Source organism: Elephas maximus, chromosome 1 (genome assembly GCF_024166365.1).
Source record: "Elephas maximus indicus isolate mEleMax1 chromosome 1, mEleMax1 primary haplotype, whole genome shotgun sequence".
Classification (NCBI taxonomy): Eukaryota; Metazoa; Chordata; class Mammalia; order Proboscidea; family Elephantidae; genus Elephas; species Elephas maximus.
The window spans coordinates 176,649,876-176,676,907 of NC_064819.1; the positions used below are offsets into that span (position 1 = coordinate 176,649,876).

The following is a 27,032-nucleotide window of genomic DNA, read 5'->3' on the forward strand; positions in this document are numbered from 1 at the left end:
CTACTAGACTAAGAGAATAAATTTCTGTTTGTTAAAGCCATTCACCTGTGGTATTTCTGTTATGGCGGCACTAGATAACCAAGACAGACACATTCTTTCAGGTTGTCAGATTCTATTTCTATGGAAGCTATTTGACCACTCTGGGCATGGTTGATAAGGGATAGCCACCAAAAAAAATGTGATAGCAATGCAGAGTAATTCTTGTACAATAGGACATTATATGGATGTTGTGCTAACACCATATCATATACAGGCAGTCCCTAGGTTACTAATATCTGACTTACATAGTCATACAACCTATAATTAAGAACCAACCCCCATAGAGCCTGTTATATTAAAAATTCAATCAATGCCCCTGCAAGCAGCAGTCAAGAAATCAAACGGTGTATTACATCCAGCAAATCTGCCTCAAAAGACCTCTTTCAAGTGTTAAAAAGCAGAGAATATCACTATGAGGACCAAGGTGTGCTGACACAAGCCATCGTATTTTCAATTGCCTCATACATGGTATTTTCAATTGCTTCATATGCATGTGAAAGCTGGACAATGAATAAGGAAGACCAAAGAATTGATCCCTTGGAAGTATGGCGTTCGCGAAGAATATACCACGGACTGCCAAAAGAATGAACAAATCTGTCTTGGAAGAAGTACATCCAGAATGCTCCTCAGAAGCGAGGATGGCAAGGCTTCATCTCACATACTTTGGACATGTTATCAGGAGGGACCAGTCCTTGGAGAAGGATATCATGCTTGATGAAGAGGAGTGTCAGTGAAAAAGAGGAAGACGCTCAATGAGATGGATTGACACAGTGGCTACAATAATGCACTCAAGCATAGCAACGACTGTAAGTATGGCACAGGTCCAGGCAGTATTTCATTCTATTGTACACAGGGTCGCTATGAGTCAGAACCAACTCCACAGTGCATAAAAATAACATACCGAAATATTAATAGTAGTTATTCTAGGTGGTGGGGTTAGTATGTGTGATTTTTAGATCTATTTTTCCATGTATTTTCTATAATTAGCATTGCTCTTATAATTAAAATAAATAAAAAGTACACACAATTTTCCTAAAGAAAAGCCCTTCTCTCTGGAAATCTACCTGCCAAGAGAGCATACTATCATATACTACCTCAGCTTCTTCTTACGCGGTTGGTCTGAGAAGAGACACAATGAAAGGAGATTGGTCATGCTTGTACTTTCCATAACTCATGGCAAAAATAAAATTTTAATAATGGACTCCAATCTCTTGTCTCACAAGTATTTGTTCAACATGACATCATGCAACTACAAATAGGCTTTAATTATTTCTAAACAGCAGTTAAGTACACAATGATTTTCCTGTGACTCACATTAAATGGTGACATCTCCTGTGCCAAATACTCACAAAGTAGTAACACGATCCCAAAGGAACCTAATAAAGAATGTGCGATGGACATGCCAATATTTTTATCTGATATTCTTTCCCCATTATGGAAGAAGCAAGTTTTGCCTCAATTTGTGTGTTCATTTCAATATTCCTAATATATAAATGTACCTGTTACAAGGATTCCCCTCGAGGACATATAGGTGACTGTGAAAAGTGTTCACTTTTAAATGTCCTGAACATTTAAACATTTAAACAGTCTAAAGCTCTAATCCTAAACTTTTTTCTCTAAATCACCATTTAGGATCCTGGCTCAATTTGTTGAGCCTTGTGCTAAGCTAAAAATTCAGAATCCGTTTGTATTTTTATCTACACATTTTTTCTCTTTTAATCTCCACTTTCTGTTCTCTAAGTCTCTGATGCCCCCATGGGTCCCAGATTCCTTTTTCAGGGTATCAGCACCATTAATATCTGAATAGACGACTTGAATGGAAAGGATCCTCTTTATATAACCCACTTATCTCAAAAGTAAATTCAATTTTCTATTCTTAGTTGATCTGTTACAGGCAACGATATGACTCATTTGACTATTCATCTTTCTCATTATTGAGAATAGTTGTCGATTGCTTTATTTTAGAAAGCACTGAATGTATCATTTTTTAATTGCATGATCCCTCTCCCCACTCCAAAAAACTGAGGATTAATGAAGCAGTATATTTTACAGTAAATAGAGAATTCATCAAACTCCAAAATACCCTAGTTTCCTAAAATTGAAATTTAAGGGTCAGCATTTTGAAATTTGACACTTTCATAACTATTATGGCTTTGTGGAAGCTGGTCTTTACAAGCACATCAGTTACATTGTAACATTCCAGCAGGTGGCACTCATACTCTGAAACGGGGTCTATATAGAGATATTAACCCAGATGGCCTTGGTTCAAGGTGGACCTAAGTTTTTTTGCTTTATTTTACTCTAGTGACACTGCTTAGGTATCAGTCATAAGCTCAGGAAGGTCAATGTTCCCCCACTGCCACCCAGAAGAAGTGACAGGGAGGCAGCAGGTATAATGCAAAAGGTACAGGTTTTAGAGTTCAGAGTCCTGAGTTTGAGTCCTGACTCCACTACTTACTAGCTGTATGACATAAAGCAAGTTGCTTAACCCCTCTGAGCCTCAAGGAAGAATAAAAACATTTACTCACAAACATGCACAAACATTTTCTGTAAGGAATAAATGAATGTAAGTATATTAAGTGCATAACAATGCTTGGAATATATTAAGCACTTGATAAATTATAGTTATGACTCATAACCACCACCATATGCAAGAATGTTATGAAGACCAAAGAGATAATATATGTAGAATCTGGCATATGGTTAAGTTCTTGATAAATAATAGCTGTTATTATTGTTGTTGTTGTTTTTAAGTGAGAAAAACTAACCACTCAGGCAGTCAGAGATACTTGCTAGAGAGACAAATGCTATGATGGGGAGTGCCATAGCATTTTCTTACCAAAGTACCTAAAACACTCCTTTAGTGTGTTTTATAATACTCCTTTAATAATACTGTAAAGGGTCCTGGTGAAGCAGTGGTTAAGTGCTCAGCTACTAATCAAAAGGCCGGCAGTTCAAACCCACCAACCACTCCAGGAGAGAAAGATGTGGCAGTCTGCTTCCATAAAGGTTTACAGCCTTGGAAACCCTATGGGGGCAGTTCTACTCTGTCCTACAGGGTCGATACGAGTCAGAATCGACTGGATGGCAGTGGATACTAACAGTATGGAGCAGTTCTACTCTGCACACATGGGTTTGTCATGAGTCAGAACCAACTCGACAGGAACTAACAACATAATAATATTATGCCTATATGAAAGTTATTTCCCTTTCCATTTTCCAATGAATAATCTGGCTTCTTTTCCTCTCTGACTTCAAGTATTGCAGGTACTTGGTCTGAAAAAGATATCTGAGATAAAGCAAGGTCTGTAATATTCACATCCTCCTGGCTATGATAGTATATATAAATATATATATATACACACACAAACACACATATAGTACGAATATTAATCTTTTATATAACATATTCCACATGAAAAAATTGTATATACTTATTGTAAATCAATAGTAATCTGTATAAACAATATTTAAGTATATAAAATAAAACAGATGCAAACCAAAACAAAAAGTTTACAAATTGAAACCTTAATTACCTAGAATTCTCTGGAGAGTTCTAATTCATTTTCTGATTCATTGAAGGTCAATCAGAAAACCTTTACTTGTTTCAGCTCTCCTTGCTAAAAATCTTCCTACCTTCTTAATTAAAACATGCAAATAAATTTGTCTTTGAGCATTTTTTTAATGCCTTGGGATTTCAATAAGCAAGCTCCTAACAAATGTTTGGTTCTTGCTTATTCTTTTCTCTCCTTGAAGTAAGGGGGGGGGGAGGGGAGCGGGGAACTGTAACAACTTTAACTCCTTATTTAGATGCCAGCTTAAAATGAAAAAAAAGTATTGACTTATTCTCCAAAATTCTGTCACGGGTCCTCTTTTCCTTCTACTCTGTTCTACAGTCTCTCTTGCCATCTTATCCAAGTACCTCAGCTTTTGCTACTACTTCTATGGAAAATCTCAAATCTCAATCTCTAGCCCCACCCTGGCTCCTGGACTTCTGGCATCGATATCCAACTATCTGTATATACATCCACATGGAAATTCCACTGTACCTCAAAACTCACAGATCCAAAACTGAATATTACTTGCCCACTTCTACTCCCTAGCATGTTAAGTATCCCTGCAATTATACCAATCTTTCATGATCAAAGAGGCAGGCCTCCAAAGCCTTATAATCACATTACCATTTATCAGTGTTCAGTCACCAAGTGCTACACACTCTGCCTCTTAAAATATCACTCATGAATTCTCACCTAGATAATTAAAATGGACCCTTAACTAGTATTTACACATGTGTTCTTCTCTGCCTGGAAAGATCATCCCTACCCTATTTGCCTGATTAATGCCTACCCGCCTTTTAGAAAGAATCACTTACCACTTCTTCTAAGAAACCTTTCCTGAAATTTCTAAAGTGGGTGCCTCTCCAGTCACAGAGACCTCCTAGACATATCCAAACACCTCACAGGATTGTTAAAAGGCTTGGGACTATAGTCTCATAGGATAACTTGGTCAACTGGCATAACAGTTCATAAAGATAAAGCTCTATATCCCAATTTGGTGAGTAGTGTCTGGGGTCTTAAAAGCTTGCAAGTGGCCATCTAAGATATAACTACTGGTTTCTACTCGTCTAGAGCAAAAAAGAATGAGGCAAATCAAAGACTCAAAGAAGAAACTAGACCATAAGACTAATAGCCTACATGAACCACAGCCTCTTCTAGCATGAGACCTGAAGAACTAGATGGTGCCCAGCCACCACTACCTACCATTCTGACCAGGGACACGATAGAAGGTCCCCAGGAGAATGGGAGAAAAACATAGAACAAAATTCAAATTCCTAAAAAAAAGACCAGACTTACTTGAGGAATCTTCTTCAGGCTTATGATTAGATTCCTTGAGAAATCTTATTTAATTTTGTTTGAAAGCTGCTTGTGAGAAAGATAACAGGCAGTTTTAAAAATACTTTTTCAATGTGGAATAAATGTCATCTAACCAACATGTTTGAAAACCAAATCATGTCCTACTGATTTTATTACTCACTCAACAAAACTTGCTGAGTGCCTACTTTGTGCCAGGTCCTGTGCTACGTGGCTTTATATATATTCATCTGGAAAGAAAAGAGACGTGCCCTCTGTAGTGATGGAAGTCTGGCAGCAGATTTAGAATGAAGTAGGGGTTTCAGCTGATATTTGCTCTCAGAAGATGCGTAGAGAAGGAGTTCTTAGAGCCAACGTGTTGCTGGGAAAAAGAGGGAACTGGAATTACAGACAGCATCCTAGCAGGCATTCTCACCATATCATGAGTGCATTGGCTCAAGGAATCTAATCATAACTAATCAAGAAAAATAACTTGAGCTTGCTATTTAATTAATCAAAATAAATTGGTAATTTTATCCTATGTGGCCACACTAAACCTTATTTTTACCTCAGTGTAACCTCAGGCTATCTGGCTTTACACCTAGCTCATACCTTTATAACTTATGCTTCTGAATTACACAATTGGCCTTTTCTAAGTAAAGCAGGCAACCAGGTGGAACTCTTCTGGTATTATCTCTTTCCCTCCCTCCTAGACCATGTTGCTGGGGCTCTGTGGCAAGAGGGAGAGACACTGGCTTTCTAATGACACTTGTCTGACACGTTGGATGCTCCTCTTTTTAGAACCTCCAGTATTATCAATGGTCTGACACACCACCCCAGATTCTACAAGAAGTGTACTAACATTTATAATTTATAGCTAAGGGTTTTGATTAATTATTAATGGATAAATTACTAGTACCAATGAGTCGCTGTATTTCAGATAACTATGCTTCCAGAGAAGATAAACACAGTGAAGTCAAGGTTCAAATAAATAAATCATTTTTAGTTCCCAGGGAACCTCCCTGGAATTTTAACAGGAGTAATAAGGAAAGCTTCTAAATAATCTGACCAAAGTACAATCCAGGAAATGTCTACTATATTGTTTCCACTAAACAGAAAATTCATTTCCTTCCTACTCTGCTAAGAAACCTTTATATGAGTTATGAGAAAACACAGGGAGGGATGAGTTTCCACAATGAAATAAATGGTTTCTTTTATATTAAGCATTCGCTAAATTTAACCAATAAATCCTAAAAATAGTATTCCCACTAAGGTTAACTTAAATTTTTTAAAAAGAGTTACATTGTAATACACATGGCTCTTATGAAAATTAAAATGGTCAGAAAAAGAACCTAGAAATCACTAAATTATAATTTTGAAAAATAATTCACAACACTGTAACTTTCAATAATTTTGTTTTTAGCAGAGCACATATGCAAAAAAGACAACATTAACTCTAAAGTTAGCTTTTTAAAGTGATTTTGTTTGAAATTTAATGCCTATATCAAAGCTGCCTGAAAAAAAATGTCAAATCTCCCTAAACTCTCCTCTTCGAATTGTTCTTTCCCAACATAAGTTTTGGTCAGATTCTTCAGTACATTTCAAACAAACCCCTGCTATAGCGAAAGCTCCTTTTAAATAAGACATAAGAAACTAAACTTGACTACAAAACTATCTTGTATAGAAAATATACCCTAAACAAAGTCAAAAGAACAACAACAAACTTGGAAAACATCATCAAATTGTAAGACAGCAAAGAGCTAATTTGCTTAATTATTAAAAAAAAAAAGTTGCCATCAAGTTGATTCTGACCCACAGGGACCCGGCAGGACAGAGTAGAACTACCCCACAGGGTTTCCTAGGCTGTAATCTTTATGGAAGCAGGCTGCTACATCTTTCTCTCCTAGAGCAGCTAGTGGGTTCCAATCTCTGAACTTTCGGTTAGCAGCTAAGCGCTGAACCACTGCACCACCAGGGCTCCTTCACTTAATTTATAGAGTTTATAAAATCAGTAAGAAAAAAGAAAAACACTTCAATAAAAAAATGGGAAGAGAATATGACTAGGCATTTCAAAAAAATAAATATAAAGTAGCCCACACTTAAGAAATTGAAACAATGGAGATATATTTCTTATTTGCCAGACTGGGAAAAATTTTAAAGCATAATCATATCCAGTGTTGGAGAGAATATGGAAAAGGAACTCATACACTGCCCCTCTGTTTCTGAGAACATTTTTGAAAGGCCATTTGGCATTACTTGTAAAAATGTTAAATGCACATACCCTTTCACCCAGAAATTCCACTGTGGAATTTACTCACAAAAGAACATCACAAAGTAGAGAACAAAGATGTTCACTACAGCACTACTTGCAACAGCAAACAAAAACTGGAAGAGTCTAAATGATTTCAATAGGGAATTGGTTGAATAAAGTCCATCCTTACAGTGAAATATTATAAATAGCCATTAAAAAGAGGGCAGTAAGAACAAGATCTGTATTGTTGATAAAAAGATCCCTAAGATGCATTAAGTGATAAAGACAAGGAATAGAACAGAACATGTACTATATCTTTGGTATTTTTATAATACACATATTTGCTGGTATATGTATTTTAAAACTTCTGGAAGGCCATAAGAAGCTATTTATAATAGTTGCTTTTGTGTAGAAGGACCAGGTGTTGAGGAAGGTGGAGGTTTAAATTTTTTCATTTATATCTTTCTGCATTGTTTGAATTCTTATCATGCATTCATTATTTTTGTATTTCTGAAATGTCAACAGGAGTTACCAGGAGGAACAATTGACGAGTGTTGGTTTACTACCTTATGCTCTTGTCCTTTTTTTTTTTTTTTTAATTATTTTTTGTAAAAATCTACTGTCAGGTTTTTTTAAGATTTTATTTTTTAGAGCAGTTTTAGGCTTACAGAAAAATCGTGTAGAAAGTATAGAGTTCCCTTCTCCACCCTGCACCCAGTTTCTTCTATTTATTAACATCTTGCACTCCTGTGGTACATCTGTTACAACTGATGACCCAACAGTGATACATTACTATTAGCTAAAGTCCACAGTTAACATTCCGGTTCACTCTGTGTTAGACAGTTCTATGTGTTCTGACAAATGCATAATGCCATGTGTCTTCCACTACAGTGTCATACTGATAGTTTCACCGCCCTAAGAATGTCCTGTGCACCACCTATTCATACCTTCCCTCTTCCCCTGGCAACCACTGTTCTTTTCACTGTCTCTATAGTTTTGCTTTTTCCAGAATAAGGTATTGTTTTTAAAGCTGCATTTTACAGCCCACTAGTGAATTATGAAATCAGCTTAGTGAGCTGGAATCAGCATATTCCCCCCCAAGTGAAATCGCCTACATGGACTAGAATGGAAAGAATTTAAAACACCAGTGTATATAAGGCTATTGTTTAAAGGGTATTTGTTTCATGTAATTTTTATTTCAGTTAGATTCAAAGTAAAAGAAAGCCAGAAAAGGAATGGGGAAAGAGATTAAGAGTGAGAGAGAGAAGCACAAACGGGAGTAAGTGGATCAGAGACAAATAAGTTTAAAAACCACTGTTCTAGGATATTAGGAGCCCTAGTGGCATAAACGGTTAAGCGCCCAACTGCTAACCGAAAGGCTGGCAGTTCTAACTCACCCAGTGGCTCTGCAGAATAAAGACCTGGTGATCTGCTTCTGTAAAGATTATAGCAAAAAAAACAAAAACCCATGGGGCAGTTCTCCTGTCACAGGCAGTCGTTTTAAGTCAAAATCGACTGAATAACAGCACCTAACAACAACATTCTAGGACATTATGTTCATAGTATTTTGAATACTTTTATGATTTCTACTTCAAAAACCAAGAATCATTTTATATAAAACCAAGTTCTTTATATACCAATTCTCAGGACCAACTTGAAAAAATACTATTAATTAAAATGGTAATGGAGAAAAATATAATTTCTGAAAATGCACAGAGAAAGTTCTAAAAAGATACATTAAGACAGCTAGCTATACAACATACACTAAGACTTGACTGAATTCTAAAAAATGAACCTACACATATATTTGGAATAGCCCCACATTATAAATTATACACATTGAATCTGGAATCAACAAGACTAAAGAAATTTAGTTAAGATTACTTGTCTATAAAGAGGTTAGCAAAATAGCATATTTTTTAAAAAACTGGGCTGAGAAATTTCAGAACGCTGACAGAAGACCACAGAGTTCAAATACACGTACAACAGGTAATCATCAGGACGTGTATTTTAGGGTTTTTGTGCTGTATTTTTTTATGTCAAAGGGTGTGTTTGTACTGGTTACACAACCAATCTATTGCCCGATCACCTGTTTGATTAGGACAGATAACTATAAAATAAATACCCAGGGTTAGGAACACAGTTCAGTCACTAAGTTAAGTAAAATTAAAGGACTACAGGGAATTAAATCAAGACTGTTTCATTAACGACAACCAAGCCATGTACATTACGCAATAACAGCATCCATAGAAAGCGTGTTTTTCATGTATCTTTACTATTTACATCATTTCTTTCTCTCTTTTATCCACCGCCCCAACCTCTGCCTGCTTTTTTACTTTGTTCCTTTCCATTCATTAAGGGTTTTACTCTTAAATGATTTCTTGCTCTTTCAAATCCTTATGGCAATTATCTATGCCACACATTTGGAATTTCGCAAATGATCTCTTGAATTATTGATCTTTTTTATATATATCCAATTGTTTTCATATGTTGTTCTTGTGTGCCATCTAGTCAACTCTGACTCATTGTGACTGTATAGGACAGGATAGACCTGCCCCATAGGTTTCCAAGGAGCAGCTGGTGGATTCGAACTGCCAAACTTTTGGTTAGCAGCCTGAGCTCATAACCACTTCACCACCAGGGCTCCATTGTTTTCATATACACCTATTTGGTTATAAGCTATCTGGTAAACTGTATGGCTCATTGCACACTATAAGTGTAGTCATTACCAACAAATCCTTTTCATTATACTTTTAAATTTTTATATAACCCAGAAGTCAAAAGCTCATCAGCATATGGATTCCATAAGAAAATAGATTCAGGTAATCTACATTCGGAGCCTGAGAAAAGAGACCAAGATGAATTCCAGAAGCAACAGGGCCAAGAAGTCTAAGAGAGAGAAAGGCAGAGGACAGTACCTGACATGGGCACTGGCAATAAGGACAGAAAGAGGGAGGGGATACAAAGAGGGCAGGACAGATTCAATATTGATTTAGTAATTGAAGGCTTAGAACAAATGATCCAAGATGGTACAAAGAACTGAACAGACTGGCACAATTTAGAGACAAGGAAAAGTACTGCAGGTTTGAGGTGGAGAGAAATGTTGATTTTAGTATCAGACATGATAAGTTTGAGATGTTCATGGAAAAAAGAGATGGTGGTCTTAGATGTATAGATCTGTAACTCAGGAGAAAGCACTCAGCTGTAGGTGAAGAACTGGGGAGTCATCAGCATAGAGATGAAATTGCCCAAGAATAATGTTTCACATGAGAAGATGAGAAGGGCAATTAGTACAGAGCTCTCTGGGTAAATAAAAAACATTTAAGAGCCTAAAAACAGACATTTAAGAGCAAAAAGATTACACAAAGACTCAATGTATGCTTGAGAATTAGAAGCCTCCTTCTCCCAGGAGAAGATATTATACGAAAACCAAGAAAAGGATTTCCTTTCTCTTACAAGGGACAACAGATAATGATTTCAAGTGTTATGGGAAGAAATTGTCAACCCCGACTGCAGGTATATAGTAAGCTTAGAAAGAACATTTCTCTATACCAAACTGTAAGTTACATAAGGACAGATACCATATCTGTCTTGTTCATTGTTGTCTACTGCAACCAAGAATAAGGCCCAGCCATGTGATGGGCAATCAACAAATACTTTGGGAAAGTGGAAACAAGCTAGAATGCAACAAAAGCCAGGCTGTCCTTGATGAATTAATGGTGAAGGGAAACCACCTGGCTATGAATGGTGAAGGGTTTCGAACAGGTTCAGTCCAGTTTGAACCCCTGCTGATAATGTGCATGTCTAACAAGTTCCCAGGTGATGCTAATGCTGGTTGCTTTTTAGGAACCAATTCTGAGCCAAAACCAAACCAAATCCATTGCCATCTAGTCAATTCCAACTGATAGAGACCCTACAGGACAGAGTAGAACTGCCCCATAGGGTTTCCAAGGAGCGGCTGGTGGATTCAAACTGCCAACCTTCTGGTTAGCAGCCATAGCTCTTAACCACTGTGCAACCAGGGTACCATTAGTAGATCAGTGGTTCTCAAAATTTATTATACATAAGAATCACCTGGGGATCTTATTAAAGTGTGGATTCTTATTTAGTATATCTGAGGTGGAAATGCAAATTCTTAGCAAGGGTACGAACCTGAACAAACTGTTTTGAAGCTCTGGAATGGAGGAGCACTAAGAGCTCAGAAAGAAAAAAGTTTTTTTTTCTCAGAGAGGTGGTTTTGTATTATTTTGCTTTGCTAAGATAGGAGAGAGCATTTTTTAAAATATGGAGACAGAGAAATCCATGGGGAGGGAGAAATTAGAAAGACAAAAATATAAAGGAGTAACTAATCAAAACAGGGGTAGAAAGAATTGAATTCCAGAACTCAGGCAAACTGGTTAGTTTTTGGAGGAGACTATCTCTTCCCAAAATGAATAAGAGGAAGTCAACTGGCACAGAAAAAAGAGTCCTAAGTGGAAGGGAGCCCTGCGCAGTGGTTAAGAACTAGGCTGCCAACCAAAAGGCTGGCACTTCAAATCCACCAGCCACTCCTTGGAAACTCCATGGGGCAGTTCTCCTCTGTCCTATACGATTGCTATGAGTCCAAATAGATTTGGAAGCAAGGGGTTTGGTTTTTTGGTCACAGGAGGAAGGGGGTCTCCTCCCTTTTCTCTGAACATAGAAACAGGCCTGGGGTACAATTCTAAAATAAGTTAAGCTTATTGCTAGAATTCTCTCTCACCTCCTAATGCCCTTTCTTCGGATGCCCAAAGTCATCATGCTAACTACCCTGCAGGATTCCTACCAGGCCTAACCAGACCCCTCACACACACCCCAAAAGATGCCCTGCTTCAAAATCAGTGATTTGCTCTCCCCTAAGAAGATTTCAGCTGTGAAAGAGAAAAGTAAACATCGGCTCAGATTTCACACAGGACACTCTTCCCAGAATTATTTGCTAGTTTTAGCCCAATTGAATATCTAACTGGTTGAAGATCTGAAATTTAAAAAAAAGAAGAAGAGGGAAATTAAATTAAGCAACACAGTATTATGATACAAAACAGGATGGTCTCCTTATAAGTAAGCAACTATTCAAATATACCAGGGATCACAAACACGGCCAGGACCGGGCAAAGTCTCGTTCTATCATCCCTTAAGTCACCATGAATTAGAGCCATCTCAATGGTAATTAACAACAGCAAAAGGCAAAATCAGCTACTAAATCATTGTACCTTTTCTCAATTGCTTCTCTTTACTTCTAAACTCACAAATTCTTTAAAGATGTCTCTATAGAAGTAGTAGTAAGACCTCGTGAGAGTGAGAAGTTGCTATGGGTGGGATGGTGAGGAGGGGGCATAACTAAGGGAATGGGGAAGAAAGAAGCAGGAAATGAAGGATTCTTCAGTAAGGGTATTCTTTTACCCTAAGAGTATTTCTCAAAGTATCAATATTGAAACTTTGACCTGATTCTCCAGTTTTCTCATTGGCTGACTTTGTCCCTACATCCTACCCTCCAGCCACACCAAACCACTTTTAGACTGCCTGGTACACCATGCTACCTCATATCATGGTTGCTTCTCAGCTGTAAATGTCTTTACCCCAAGCTGCAAATACCCACTCACCTTCAAGATTCATCTCAAGCACCCTGTTCTTTGTTCATGAAGCCTTTTCCTGATGGCCCCTTTGACCTCTCCCTGCCCACCACCCACCTTCTCTTAAAGTATAATTGGCCACTCCTTCACTGGTAGGCCACCGAAACTCACTTCTACCATACCACTTGTAACATCTGATTGTTTTAATTGTCTGTCTTCCCCACCAGACTGACCCCTGAGGGCTGGAATCTTTTCTTCATTCTTCTTATTCCACAGAGCCTGGAACAGAACTTGACACACAATGTGGGCTCCAAGCAAAGTGAAATATAAAACATTGCTGCCAAAAATTTTGGAAATACAAAATTCAAAACACACAAAAGCTATACCCTACATGTAGAGATTGATAAAATGTTTTGTATTTTTATGCGTATTTCACTATAATTAAAAAAAAATGCAAAAGAAAAGCAATATCCTAACTAAATGTCCATAGCTTTCCCAACAATTCACACCAAAACCAAACCCGCTGCCAACATAGCGACCCTACAGAACAGAGTAGAGCTGCCCCATGGGGTTTCCAAGGAGCAGCTGGTGGATTTGAACTGCTGACTTTTTGCTTAGCAACCAGATTCTTAACCACTGTACCACACCACCATTAGAGTTACTAAATTTGTGTAACCCTAGAAATAAGCTACTATAAAACAGAGCCACTTCTAAACAGAAATAAATGCTTTCTTTTTCCCCAGATTATGAAGGATGCAAGCTAAAACATAACTCAGTGTATACTACATTGTCTTCTCAGATGCAAAGGTGATTAAAACCATAATTCTATATGCAGTGATGTGTTTCAATTATACTACTATATTTCCATTGGCTTTAATTTTACAAATTTCCTATAACCACGATAACGGTTCTGCAGTTCTAAACAGAGTGATAAAATCTATATTAGATATAAATCTTTTATCTACTTGCCAGAAGCCTTTTTTTTTTTTTTTTTGCTTGACTGTTATATTAATGACGATTAGGCACATAGATAGTTTTAAATATTTGTCAATTATAAGAGTAATATAAGCTCATATGCAAACCCAGAATCAGAAAACACTGAAAAGCATGAAGAAGAAAATATAGATCACCTGTAAAAGCACAAACCAAAGACAACTTGGTAACATTTTGATAGATGTCTTCCAGACTTTCTCCTATGCACAGACATATGACAATCACTATGACCACACAAAACTTGCTGTTTATTATGCCCTTATCATATGATAATGAGACACCAGGTGAAGCAATACAGACACATTATTTCAAGTGATCTTCAAAACAACCCAAGGAGATAGGTACTATTTCTCTTTCTCTTTTACACTGAAAAAACTGAGACTAAGAGGTTAAGTACTTTGCACAGTTACACAGTCACAGCTAATGTATAACAGAACAGCAATTAAAATCTTTTTTTAAAAAGAAATCCTATCTGTGTGTGTGTATGTGTGTATTTTTTCAAATATTTATACACAAAAAAATGGGAACACATTAACCACATGGTTTCTTAACCAGCCTTTTCTCACTTAACATATTAGAAACAACTTTTCTGTCAATACATGTCTCTCTACATTAGCATTTTTTAATAACTGCATAATATTCCATCATCTGGTATGAAACAGTCTGCTTTAAATAATACATTTATGTTACTCCAATGTTATGCACACTTTTTAATATTATAAACGATGTTGTAATGACTAGTTTTGAACAGTTGTCTTGTTAACTCCCTTAAGATAAAAATACCCCAAAGAGGAATTCCCTTTTTAAGGCTTTTGGCACTTAACTCAGTTCTTGGTTGCATTAAGTACATTTCAACTGCTCAAAAGCCAGATGTGACTATTGGCTACCATACCTGGGAGCACAGATATATAAGATTTCTCTCACTCCAGAGAGTTCTACCAGCCAGTGCTGGTCTAGATTGCTGTAGATCATGCAGATCACTGTTGAATTCTTGAATGAGGCAGACCCCCTTTTCAGCCTGAAGCTAGTTGGGATGGGAAGTCCCCTCTATCCACCCACCCCCATAAGCCACCCTTCAGGGTGACTTCTGCTCTGGTTCTGGAGCTGTGGCATACAGAATGTGCAGTGGAGAGTCACTTCCCTCTTCCCGTAGCTCCACCCAGGACAGGAGATACAGATTTTACCTGCTAACATCTCTGTTCCTATTCTTGTCTCCAGCCCTAGCTCCCAGCCTGAACATGTTACTTGGTTTATATGGACGGACAAGCTCTCGGACCAACCTCCTTAACAAGTTTCTCTTGAATGTGCTGACTGGCAACTGGAAGGCAGATGCGTTCCCTTGCTCTGCTCTTACTTTCATTGTTTCCTGTGGAAACCCTTCCAACATGATGATACTGTGGGTGAGGCCCTTCTTTAATTTTCTGATAATAATAATGACATATATTTTTTTGGATTCTATCACTTGGCCTGCTTTAACAGGAACATGGTGAGAGGGTGTAGGTGAATCACCATCTTGGACTCAGAAGTTAGTTTAAGCTTTTAAAGTTTATAGACATTAAAACAGTTTTAAATAACAACTTCATATCAACTGTCTCTTTTTACCCTTCCATTCAAAATCTGCTTAAGAAATAAGTACTTGGAAAATGCTGCATAAAGTGTCAGAATGTAATAAGCAAGAAACACTACACTGCTACAAATTTACTGTATAAAGAGCAAGTTAATTTTATGTAGGGTCTTTATACGTGGAAATGCAGTTTCTTTGAGGTAGAAGGAAAGAGACATTTTTCAGTTTTCTATGCAAGAAAATAAATATCAGCCCACAAGTAATCACAGAATGAAAGAGCAAAGTCCTAAAAAACAGGGAATTCTATTCACAATCCAAAGCTAGAAAGAAAGTCTACTTTAAGAATCTGAAGTAGTCTTGACATTTTTACCGTGAAATATATATATATAAATATATGGATAGTATCAAAGATAAAATTCTTCTTATACATAAGTCATCTGTCAGTGATATACATCTGAATATCATGTGTTACTGTTTTTACAAATGGATAAATAGGATTTTGACCTTAAGAATCTATCATCAGGAAAAAATACTACAGTATTAATTCTAATTTCATGTTTAAATTAATCCTTTAATTCAGTCAGCAAAATATATACAGACTGAATACTATGACATACAATTAGTACATCATATATAATGATGCAAAGACTAGACCCCATTTGAGAGGGATGCTTGTAACTAGAAAAAGCAAAAACAACAGGGTAACAGTAATTTCTAACTAACAAAGAAAACTAGTCTTAAAGCCAATTCAACCAAAAACAGTTTTTTTTATACAGGCCTTCACTTCATGTTTTGTCTAAGTGCCAAGACTGTCTTGTGAGAGATCTGTTCTGCTCTTCAGCAACTCACCTGGGAGCATTTTTGTCTCATCTGGGAGAAGCTCTGAATCCACTGTGTTCTATCACTGCCAGACCTGGCTGGCTTGTCTATAGGCTCAGGCGCCAATCGTGTACAAGCAACTCTGAACAGCTGTGGGACATCAGTCAAAAAACAGATGGGCTCTAAATGAAAATACATAAACACCCCTAAAACACACAAAAGAAATCGAATCTACAATGCTACAGACTTCATTTTCCCATTAAAGTGCTGGACCTCCAACCACTACCACCACCACCACCACCACCACCCGCCCCCCCCCGCGATAAAAACAAGGACAAGTCACAACTTCTATAGAAGCACAATAATTTTATAATATTATAAGACAGCTTACAAATCATTGAGTATTAGAGATATTCATTTTAAACTGTAAAGTTCTCAAAAGGAAGAAACGCAACATAAAAAACCAAAGGCATCTCGTAGAGAAAATAAACTCAAGGCAAACTCCTACACTAATGAAAACAAGAGAAATGATAGATTTCTTATGAATATATTGTGATATTGTGATAAAAATACTAATGTCTGCATATTTATATGTGTTAATAATGGAAAAGCACTGAATGCCAGCCATATTATTTAGAAACAGATTAACAAAGTGATGAATTGTACTTATTTATTAATTATGCCTTCTACATTCATGGCTAATTACTTCCTAAGGAAGGGCTTGTCTTGACAAAAATCCTTAGTAAATGAAAATGTGGTTTCGATTTTACAAGGGTGTTTGACTTTTTTTTTACTTACATTTTATACCAGACTCAACAAATAGGCTTTTATATCCTACAGTTTTAACGGAGGTAGAAAAACTTATTCATCAATTAAAACTGGGAGTGTCCCAGTGCTTTATTTGCCCCTTGAAAATATTTTTGAATGAATTAAATAAGAATATAAAGGTTATCCTTGGAAAGAACAAGGAAATCACCAAAAGACAATAGTCAGAAACTTATATGTGAAAGGAAAAAAAAACCTGCCTTGATGGAGAATTTATAAGCTACCCAAATATATATATATATAATTTGCATATTAATAAATAGATCATATGAACCTCAAGTATATTTGGTAATAGCTGGTAAGAGTAGCTACCTTTTTTTTTTTTTTTTTAAAGGTGTACAAATTTACAATGCTCTAGGTCCATGTCTCCTTGTTACAGATTGAATTGTATTCCCCAAAAATGTGTGTCAACCTGGCTAGGCCACATTTCCCAGTGTTGTATGGTTGTCTACCATTTGGCCATCTGATGTGATCTTCCTATGTGTTGTATATCCTACCTCTATGATGTTAATGAGGCAGGACACAATCTACAAGGTTACGTTGTATCTTGAGTCAATCTTTTTTGAAATATAAAAGAGAGAATGGAGCAGAGAGACAGGGGAAACTCATACCACCAAGAAAGTGGTGCTGAGCCAGAAGAAGAGTGCCTCCATTGGACCCAGGGTCCTTGTACAGAGAAGCTCCTAGACCAAGGGAAGACTGATGTCAAGGACCTTCCTCCAAAGCCGATAGAGAGAGAAAGCCTTTCCCTGGAGCTGGCCCCTGAATTCGGACTTCTAGCCTACCAGACTGTGAGAGAATAAGCTTCTGTTTGTAAAAGCCATCCACTTGTGGTATTTCTGTTATAGTAGCACTAGATGTCTCAGACATTCCCCAACTGATGTTATTTAAAAAAAAAAAACACAAAACCTGTTGCCTTCCAGTTGATTCTGACTCATAGCAACCCTATAGGTCAGAGCAGAACTGCCCCATAGGGTTTCCAGTGAGCAGCTGGTGGATTCAAACTGCCATCCTTCTGGTTAGCAGCCGAGCTCTTAGCCACTGCGCCATCACGGCTCCAACCGATGTTATACAGGATATTAATAGCTATGCTGCAAAAAAAAAAAAAAAAGACAAAAAGTCCTGGGCTCAAGTAAGTTTGGGAAATGCTGAGTTAAGCAGATTTCTTGACTTGGAGCCTTTAACATGCTAAGTAAGGTATACTGTGCGTATCCAAAAAGGTGCGTATCCAAAAGGAGAACACTAAGGACTCACTAAGTTAGCAACTGCAGATAGCTATCTCTAAGACTAGGAAAACAAAGAGAAGCAGCTAGAATTAGTTGGGCAGAATAGTATAAGCAGAATGGTGTAGTAGTAAAAAATGTAATCAGAGATAAATATAGTCAACATTTGGCGTATTTCTTTCCAGTCTTTTTTCCATCTGCATATGCACACATTTAAAAACAAAATTAAGATGATTCAGTGTGTACTTTAACAAAGTCTTCATTAGATATTCTTTGCCACAGTTTTTAAAGTAAAGTAGATAGGTAGATCAATGATGAATACTTTTTATACACAGATGAAGTATGAGTTTTATAGCATTTTTTATAAAGAGTTTATTAATTCTATGGTATAATGTCATGCTAAATACTGTGATAAAAATGATATGTATGTTGGTATACTTATGATTTTCTTATACTTGAGTATGAATTAAAAATAATGTTCTCAGTTAAATGTTAGATGTGGAATTATGGAATTATTTTACAACTGGAAACTAATTACCTTATTTTTTTTTCATATTCTACGGGCTCCAAGCTCAAAAGAGAAATTACAATATATTGTTCATGTAACTCCTCTTAATGAGCTCACAGATTTAAAACACAATTCACATTGTTACACTTCCTTCAATAGAGAAAATGGATGCTTTCTGAGTGAATGTAATATGCTTTTGTTCATGAAGAATGTCCCTGAGTCGTGCCAAATTATTTTAGGATGCTAAAATAAAAATATTTATAAGCTAAAAATACTTATAAATTACTCTTATAAAAGAAAGATGTTCTATTGTTTTTGATCTATTACTTAATCATGGAAGCATGCTATGAAAGTAAACTGCATGACATTTCAGAATTAAAAGACTTTGATGATCATTTAAATACAGTTTTTGCCCAAGAACTGAAATCACAAAATAAAAGATAGAAACCACTGTTGTAAAGACATTATGAGTCTTTTAAGACTCATTTTAAGACTCATTTTCCATCAGACTTATAATTAAGTACTTAAACAAAGCCTCACACCATGCCATGCATATAGGAGTGTTCAGAAAACACTGGCCGAGTTTAAGAGACCAAGTTATTTTTGACCGTTAATCCACTAGCATAACGTTGCCCTTTTCACTTATTGATTTAACTACTATTAGACATATTAAGTATTGTGAGGCGACCTTACTATCCCAGAGGCATTATAAGATGTATGTAACTTGGAGAAGGATGAGGAACCGTTGAAGGAAAACAGAAATGTATCCTACCAAAATATTGATAAAGCCAATCTATAGACTTGAAGAGCAGAAGATGGTTGACTAATAGATTTAAAAACGAATATTAGGATATTAGAATGAAAAAGCTGAAAAACCCAATTAAAAAATGCACAAGAGGACTTGAATAGACATTTCTTCAGAGAAGATATACAAATGGCCAAAAAGCCATGTGAAATGACACTTAACATCCTTAGTCATTAGGAAAATGAAAGTCAAAGTCACAATGACACGCCACTTCGCATCCACTAGAATGGCTATAATAATACAAGCCCCAACTGTAAAGAAACTAAAAATGCACAAAGTTGGGGGGGGGCAGTAATTATAAACAAGGTAGAGCTAAAGTAACAAAGAGAAATGACACATAGGAAGAGGAGATCTGTTCTAATCTGGAGGATGCTAGATCAACTTGAAAATTTAAGTCAAGCATATATGTAAAAAAAATACGTAATTACTAAATTAGAAAAAGTATAGGTTATTTCCAAACTAGAAATTGAAGGGCAAAAAAAGGAAATAAGGAAAACTCGATCAATACGATGTAAGTCAGAAAGGAAAAAGAGCAAAGCATAAGACATAGAGGACACCAAAATAAGAGCAGAAATAAATCCAAAAAAATGAATAAACACATTAATGTAAAGAGATTAAACTCTCTCAACTTGAAAAGAAGATGCTTAGATTAGAAAGGATATTAAAAAGAAAATTAAAATAAATTCATCTAAAATCTATTTCAATTAGAAAGCTGCTACTGTTTCTCTTGAATAAGGAGGCAGAATAGTAAGTAGCATGGTTTATAACATGGCAATGGATTTAACAATCCAATACATTAGCACAAGTATTCTGAAAGTCCTGATTCACACACAACATGGCAGCAAATGGAATTAGAATTCCCCAATGCTTTGAGACTTGTTCTTTGGTGAATCAATGAACTTCTCTGCAATAGAAAATAACCTCACATTCCACTCGCATTTCTCAAGAGAATCTCTTGACAAGGCAGTGATTCAAGACCCTGACTGGGATAAAGTGTGACTTTCAACACATTAGACTTCTTTCAGGATCTCTGGCAGAGCCTTTGTTGCCAGTGTAAAAGCAACGATTCACAATGACCTGTGGAGCTTCCTCCTTCACCGAAGCAGCAAAACCAGATGTGTTACCAGGTACTCAATCAATTTTGCTGGCAAGCCACTTTTCACTGTTTTATATCTCAACAGCCTTCCCAGTTTTCAAAATGGGTTCACAAAGCAAGAATTCTTTGATGGCATCAGCATGCTCTTAAAGGACAAAAAAGAGAAGTCGGCTTTACTAAAAACATCACAATTTCATTTGGTTACACACTGAAAGGAAATGGCATAGCTGCCAATTCCTTTAAAACCTTGATTTGAGAGACTACGAGAGAAAAACAGCAACAATATTAGAGGAATAATGTGATCTGAAAGAGGCCATCATTGTTTTCCTGCACCCAGCCACAAACAACAGAGAGCTTCACCAAGGTTTCTCCAATCATATTGCTTCTTTTGCTTGCAAGATTTTGTGTTGGGGCAAATCCCAATTTAGGTAAGGTTGCAGCCTTTCTCAAATTAAACCATCTTCTTGTCAAAGAGTCACACTGTTCAATATGTTTTCTGGCTGGGCAGACATGAAGTACTTCTTCAACTTCAATGGGTTCTTCTGCTTCCATTAGCAAGAACCTTGCCAGACAAGAAAAAACATGACTTTTGTGGACCTGCACATTCAATCTTTAGAGTAGGATCAAGGAACATGCAAGTTTTGTCCTGCTTTTTTTTTATTTATATATATATTATTCAATTTAAACTAGGTGTTGCATAAATACAGATGGGAGAGTAAATTTTCATTGATTCCAATCATTGGGGAACTATTTCATACATTCTCCACATGTGGCAGCAATGAAAACTACACACATCCTAACTGGATACACTAGTGATCCAACCCACCTACGTGAGTTTGAAGTAGGGGAAAGGAAAAAAACCACCTGAGCAACTTTGATTAAAAAAAAAAAATTTTTTTTTAGGGCAATTTCCAAAGTAATAGAAAATATAGCAAAGAAAAAAATATAACTATATATTTTTTAATGTTTTATACATTCAGTTCATAGACTCCTAAAGCCCTAAACTTCATTCATGGATACAGGTAAAGAATCCTGGATCTTTTATCTCTACAGTCATTACGAAATATGGATTTGAGTGCCCTCCCCCAACCTCCCCCCCAAAAAAAACCACAGAGGAACTTATCAAGCAACATTGGCAAGAATTAGACTTGACTACCGTGACAATGTATTTTCCAAAGATAGCTACAACAATATCTCCAACTCCACGTGATCTTCTAGAACCCTACCACATCCCCAGCAAGAAGACTAATTCCTCTTCTCTATCTGGGTGGGCATGTGACTCACGTGTAAGCAACAGAATGCAGTGGAAGTGATAAGGCGTAGCTTATGAAGCTTTGTCAAAAAAACAATGAACTTTCTCTCTTGTTGCCTTTAACACTTGTGCTTGGAGCCCTGAGCCACTCTGTAAGAGTGTGACTATCCTGAGGCTACCACGCTGTGAGGAAGCAAGCCTACAGGTAGGCACTCTGGTCAACAGCCCTAGTCTTCAAGTTATCCCAGCCCAGAGCCAGACATGATGATGAACAAGCTGTCAGATTATTCCAGTACTTATCACTCAAGTCAACCCCAACCTTTAAGTCTTCCCAGTTGAGGCCCAGTCATTGTAGAGATAAGCCATTCTGTGCTCTTTCTGAGTTTCCAACTCCCATGTGCATAATAAAAATGTTGTTTATGCCACTAAGTTTTGGAATGAGTGTGAAGCAGCGATACTAACTGGAATAACGATGTTAGGAGGAAAAGTGAATCCCATTTCTAAAATCAGGTATTTTTTAGCCCAAACAAAGCTAGACCCTACCTATAACGACCTACCAAAGACTGACAACATTAAATGCAATAGGATTATATATGAGCTTTCTCTTGTGTCCACCAACAAAATTTTAAAATAAATAAACCAGGTCTATACTAACCACGTCTGTTTTTCACAAATGACATTACAGGCCTTTTATACTTCAACTTTTAAACAAATCCCATGGAAATTATATGAACAAAACCATAACCAACTGGCTCAAATGCCAGCTAAACTGTTTAAATATATTAAGGGTGATGTTCCCTGCCCTGCTGAGTATTAAAAGATAGTCTCTTCCCATTATTTATAAAGAATGTTTAACAAAGTCCAGTAACTAACACGCAATATGTCTTCCACATGCAGTCTGCATTCAGTGGTGGCAGTGGAAACCAAGTCTGAAATAAGCTCCCTAGCACCACTATTCAGAAGCATCCTTTTTATCTATTCTAGTATCTGGAAAGAAAAAAATACATATCAACAAAGCAAGTACATGACATGGTAAGGGGTGAAATAACACCACTGATCATTGCCCCAGCTGATCCTCAGAGACACCATGTTTGGGATGTCCACCATCCTCTCCTCCCCAAATCTTAGTGTATGGTTCTTGTTCTAGTTGGGAATATTTTAGAACAGAAGAATGACACAATCATATCTATATTCTAAGAAGATTAATCCATGGTTATGTTTAGGGTAGGTTGGCAGACAGGCAAGGAAAACAGAAGACTATTGCTAAAAGTTTAGGCACTAAGAGATAAGAAGGGCTTAGACTAGGGTGGTAAAAGTAAAAATAGAAAAGCTAAAGATGAAAAGCTTTTTGAAAGAAAAATTAACAAGACTTGAAAAGCAAGTCGGGTAAATCTTGAACTATTACATAAAAGATCACTTCTAAATAGACTGAAGAAGACATACAGCTAGATAAGATCATTTTTTGTTTCTGTGTCTACACTATAGGGTCACTATGAGTTGGAATCAACTCGACGGCAGTGGGTTTTTGGTTTTCAGTGCCTACATCAAATATAACTAAAATTACAGGGCAATATCAGGAAATATTAATATACAAAAACCTAGCTGGAAAATGAAATATACGAAATCACCCAGGGCTCTGAATTATGCACAGATGGAAAGAGCACCAGGCAGCAGAGGCTTCAAAGACAATAGAGCCATGTAAGCAAATGCAAACGGTAGTCACAATAGGAGTCAAAATAGTTAAGTCTCCAGCTGATATCCACTATGTGGCAGTCTGCATCCATAAAGGTTACAGCCTTGGAAACCCTATGGGGCAGTTGTACTCTGTCCTAAGAGGTTTATGTAACCTCCATTAGGAAAGGATTGCTATTGTCTGTGTTTTTCACTATTGTGTTTCCAGCACCTCGTATTTATTGAGTGAACCAATAATTAAGGCACATTAAATACAACTGACATAAACGTAATCTATGATAACTTCAAAGGATTTCTTCTGGAACCAAAGCTTTCAAAAATCACAACAACAAAAGAATGAGAATGGTAGCTAAAATAGAACATATGGAATTAGTTCATGCTTTTGGAATGTTGAAAAGAGTCCAAAAGTCTGAGTTAATAGAAATTAAACCAAATTTAGAAGGAAAAGATTAAAGTAAATAGAAGAGGAAAACATGGGATTAATAATTTTAGTTATTAAATATAATGTCTTCCCTAAGTCCTTTTAGAAAAATGACTCAAATGTTAAAATGAAACTGAATATAACTAAAGGTCAACAGAGAGTAAGGGGCAGCATCAAACAGATAATTTATACAATTTAAATATAAAAATATTTTAAATATTTTGGTATTGATTTCATACACACACACACACATATACATATACATGTATGTGTGTGTGTGTTTTTATATATATCAGAGGAAAAGATCCTGAATAAAATTCATCATTCAGTCTGGGATGCTGGGAAAGCATATAAGGGTAGTATAAGCATTGCTTTAACAATCTGATAAGCAGCCTGTGAGCTTCTGAGTACGGGTATACAAGGACTCAAACAGAACTGAGAAATAATTTAACTGAAATTTGGCAGTACTTAAGTTTTTTTATTTAAGCTGTTTATTTAAGCTGTCTAATTATGAGAAAAAAGTATAGATTTAGTGCAAATTCAAAGATAAATTTTTACATAAGCAAGAAACTCACTGGGGAATTCAGTTTACATGGGCCTGTCAAAATTTTCTTAAGATTCTTCTTTAAAATGCTTTTTAAAAATTAACAGTTACGTCTTATTAGCTTGATTTTTTTCAATAAACTCTTTCAGGAAGTATTTCTCTTTTTCAGTCCAAGTTGTATCATAAGAAACTGCAGAGTGTTGCTATGGAAACATTTTAATACCATTTTAAAACACCAGGAACTTCAAATAACAATAAGGTAAAGAGAAACTAAAGAAAAAAGAGGGAAACTACTCCCATCTAATTGGGTAAAAAGACAGCCCCAGTATTTCATAATACAACTGTTGTAATCATGCTGCAACAGAGCTTCCTGAACTTTTCCTTCTGTACTTGAGTGCGAAAGTAGAAAAATACTAGGAGAGTATTAGCAAGGACAAACTAGCAACAACTGTTTCGCCAAGATACCGGGAAGCAGAAGCTGAAGAGACAAGGAACACAAGAAACCTAGCTGCCTCAGTCTCAAAAGGTATGGCTGTGACCTCAGGGGCTTCAAAGAGTGGAACCATGGCCGCTGGTGTTTCTAAGGGTGGAGTCGCCACTCAGGTGGACTAGGAGAAAGCCGAGGGAACAGAGTTGCCGCCGCACCGGGCCAGAAGGCAGAGCTGAAGCCCAGGGCCTAGGTGTCTCCACTCAGAATCTGGAGAGTATGGCCAATACCTAGAGTCTGGAGGGCAGGGCCATTGTGTAAATAGTCTCAGAAGACAGAGGATAATTTACAAAGCCTTGAGGGCTAATATAATGTGTTCTGCGGACTTACTTGGTGCCTGTTAGGCCTTCTTTCTCTCCAATTTCTCCTATTTGTAATAGAAATGTATAGCTTGTGCCTGTTCTGCCATTGTACTTTGGGAAGTAGAGAACTTGTATTCTGGATATCACAGATGAAGACGAATTTTTGGATTTTGGACTTGGAATTGAATTAAGACTTTTGCTATAATATGACAGGGTGAATATGTTTTACATGTGGCAAGGACATAAATGTTTGGGGACCAAAGGGTGGAATATGATGGATTGAATCGTGTCCTCCGAAAATATCTGTCAACCTGGCTAGGTCATGATTCCCTTATATGATTGTATGATTGTCTACCATCTTACATCTGATGTGATTTCCCTATGTCTTGTAAACCCTAGCACTATGATGTAATAAGATGGATTAAAACCAAAAAAAAAAAAAAAAAAAAAACCTGTTGCCATTGAGTCGATTCCGACTCATACCAACCCTATACGACAGAGTAGAACTTCCCCATAGAGTTTCCCCAGAAGCGCCTGCTGGATCTGAACTGCCAACCTTTTGGTTAGCAGCCATAGCCCTTAACCACTGCACCACCAGGGTTTCCAAGATAGATTACTGTTGCTGTTGTTAGGTGCCGCCGAGTCGGTTCCGACTCATAGCAACCCTATGCACAACAGAATGAAACACTGCCTGGTCCTGAGCCATCCTTACAATCGTTGTTATGCTTGAGCTCTTTGTTGCATCCACTGTGTCAATCCACCTCATTGCTGGTCTTCCTCTTTTCCGCTGACCCTGTACTCTGCCAAGCATGATGTCCTTCTCCTGGGACTGATCCCTCCTGACAACATGTGCAAAGCATATAAGACACAGTCTCGCCATCCTTGCTTCTAAGGAGCATTCTGGTTGTACTTCTTCTAAGACAGATTTGTTCGTTCTTTTGGCGGTCCATGGTATAGTCAATATTCTTCACCAACACCACAATTCAAAGGCGTCAACTCTTCTTCGGTTTCCTTATTCATCGTCCAGCTTTCACATGCATATGATGCCACTGAAAATACCATAGCTTGGGTCAAGTGCACCTTAGTCTTCAGGGTGACATCTTTGCTCTTCAACACTTTGAAGAGGTCCTTTGCAGCAGATTTACCCAATGCAATGTGTCTTTTGATTTCTTGACTGCTGCTTCTGTGGCTGTTGATTGCGGATCCAAGTAAAATGAAATCCTTGACAACTTCAGTCTTTTCTCCGTTTATCATGATGTTGCTCATTGGTCCAGTTGTGAGGATTTTTGTTTTCTTTATGTTGAGGTGTAATCCATACTGAAAGCTGTGGTCTTTGATCTTCATTAGTAAGTGCTTCAAGTCCTCTTCACTTTCAGCAAGCAAGGTTGTATCATCGGCATAACGCACATTGTTAATGAGTCTTCCTCCAATCTTGATGCCCCGTTCTTCTTCATATACTCCAGCTTCTCATATTATTTGTTCAGCATACAGATTAAATAGGTATGGTGAAAGAATACAACCCTGACGCACACCTTTCCTGACTTTAAACCAATCAGTATCTCCTTGTTCTGTCCGAACAACTGCCTCTTGATCTATGTAAAGGTTCCCTGTGAGCACAATTAAGTGTTCTGCAATTCCCATTCTTCGCAGTGTTATCCATAGTTTGTTATGATCCACACAGTCGAATGCCTTTGCATAATCAATAAAACACAGGTAAACATCCTTCTGGTATTCTCTGCTTTCAGCCAGGATCCATCTGACATCAGCAATGAT

The 27,032-nt window shown here is 37.0% G+C and overlaps 1 protein-coding gene across 10 annotated transcripts in view; it reads right to left on the bottom strand.

The window, feature by feature from the left end:
• The window catches only part of CDK19 (cyclin dependent kinase 19), a 190,539-nt gene that overhangs the window by 78,286 nt on the left and 85,221 nt on the right, over positions 1 to 27,032 (bottom strand). The window contains exons 6-7 of one of the 10 annotated variants that reach the window (XM_049898947.1): positions 17,839 to 18,020; positions 16,135 to 16,254 (exon numbers count right to left, since the gene is read on the bottom strand). The exons of 7 other annotated variants lie outside the window; for them this stretch is intronic. In XM_049898947.1, coding sequence (XP_049754904.1) covers positions 16,135 to 16,155 — 21 coding nt within the window. In that variant the 5' untranslated portion in view covers positions 16,156 to 16,254; positions 17,839 to 18,020. Of the gene's footprint in view, positions 1 to 16,134; positions 16,287 to 17,838; positions 18,021 to 27,032 lie in introns of all 10 variants that reach the window. 2 more of the 10 variants (XM_049898940.1, XM_049898956.1) reach the window with 2 other exon arrangements.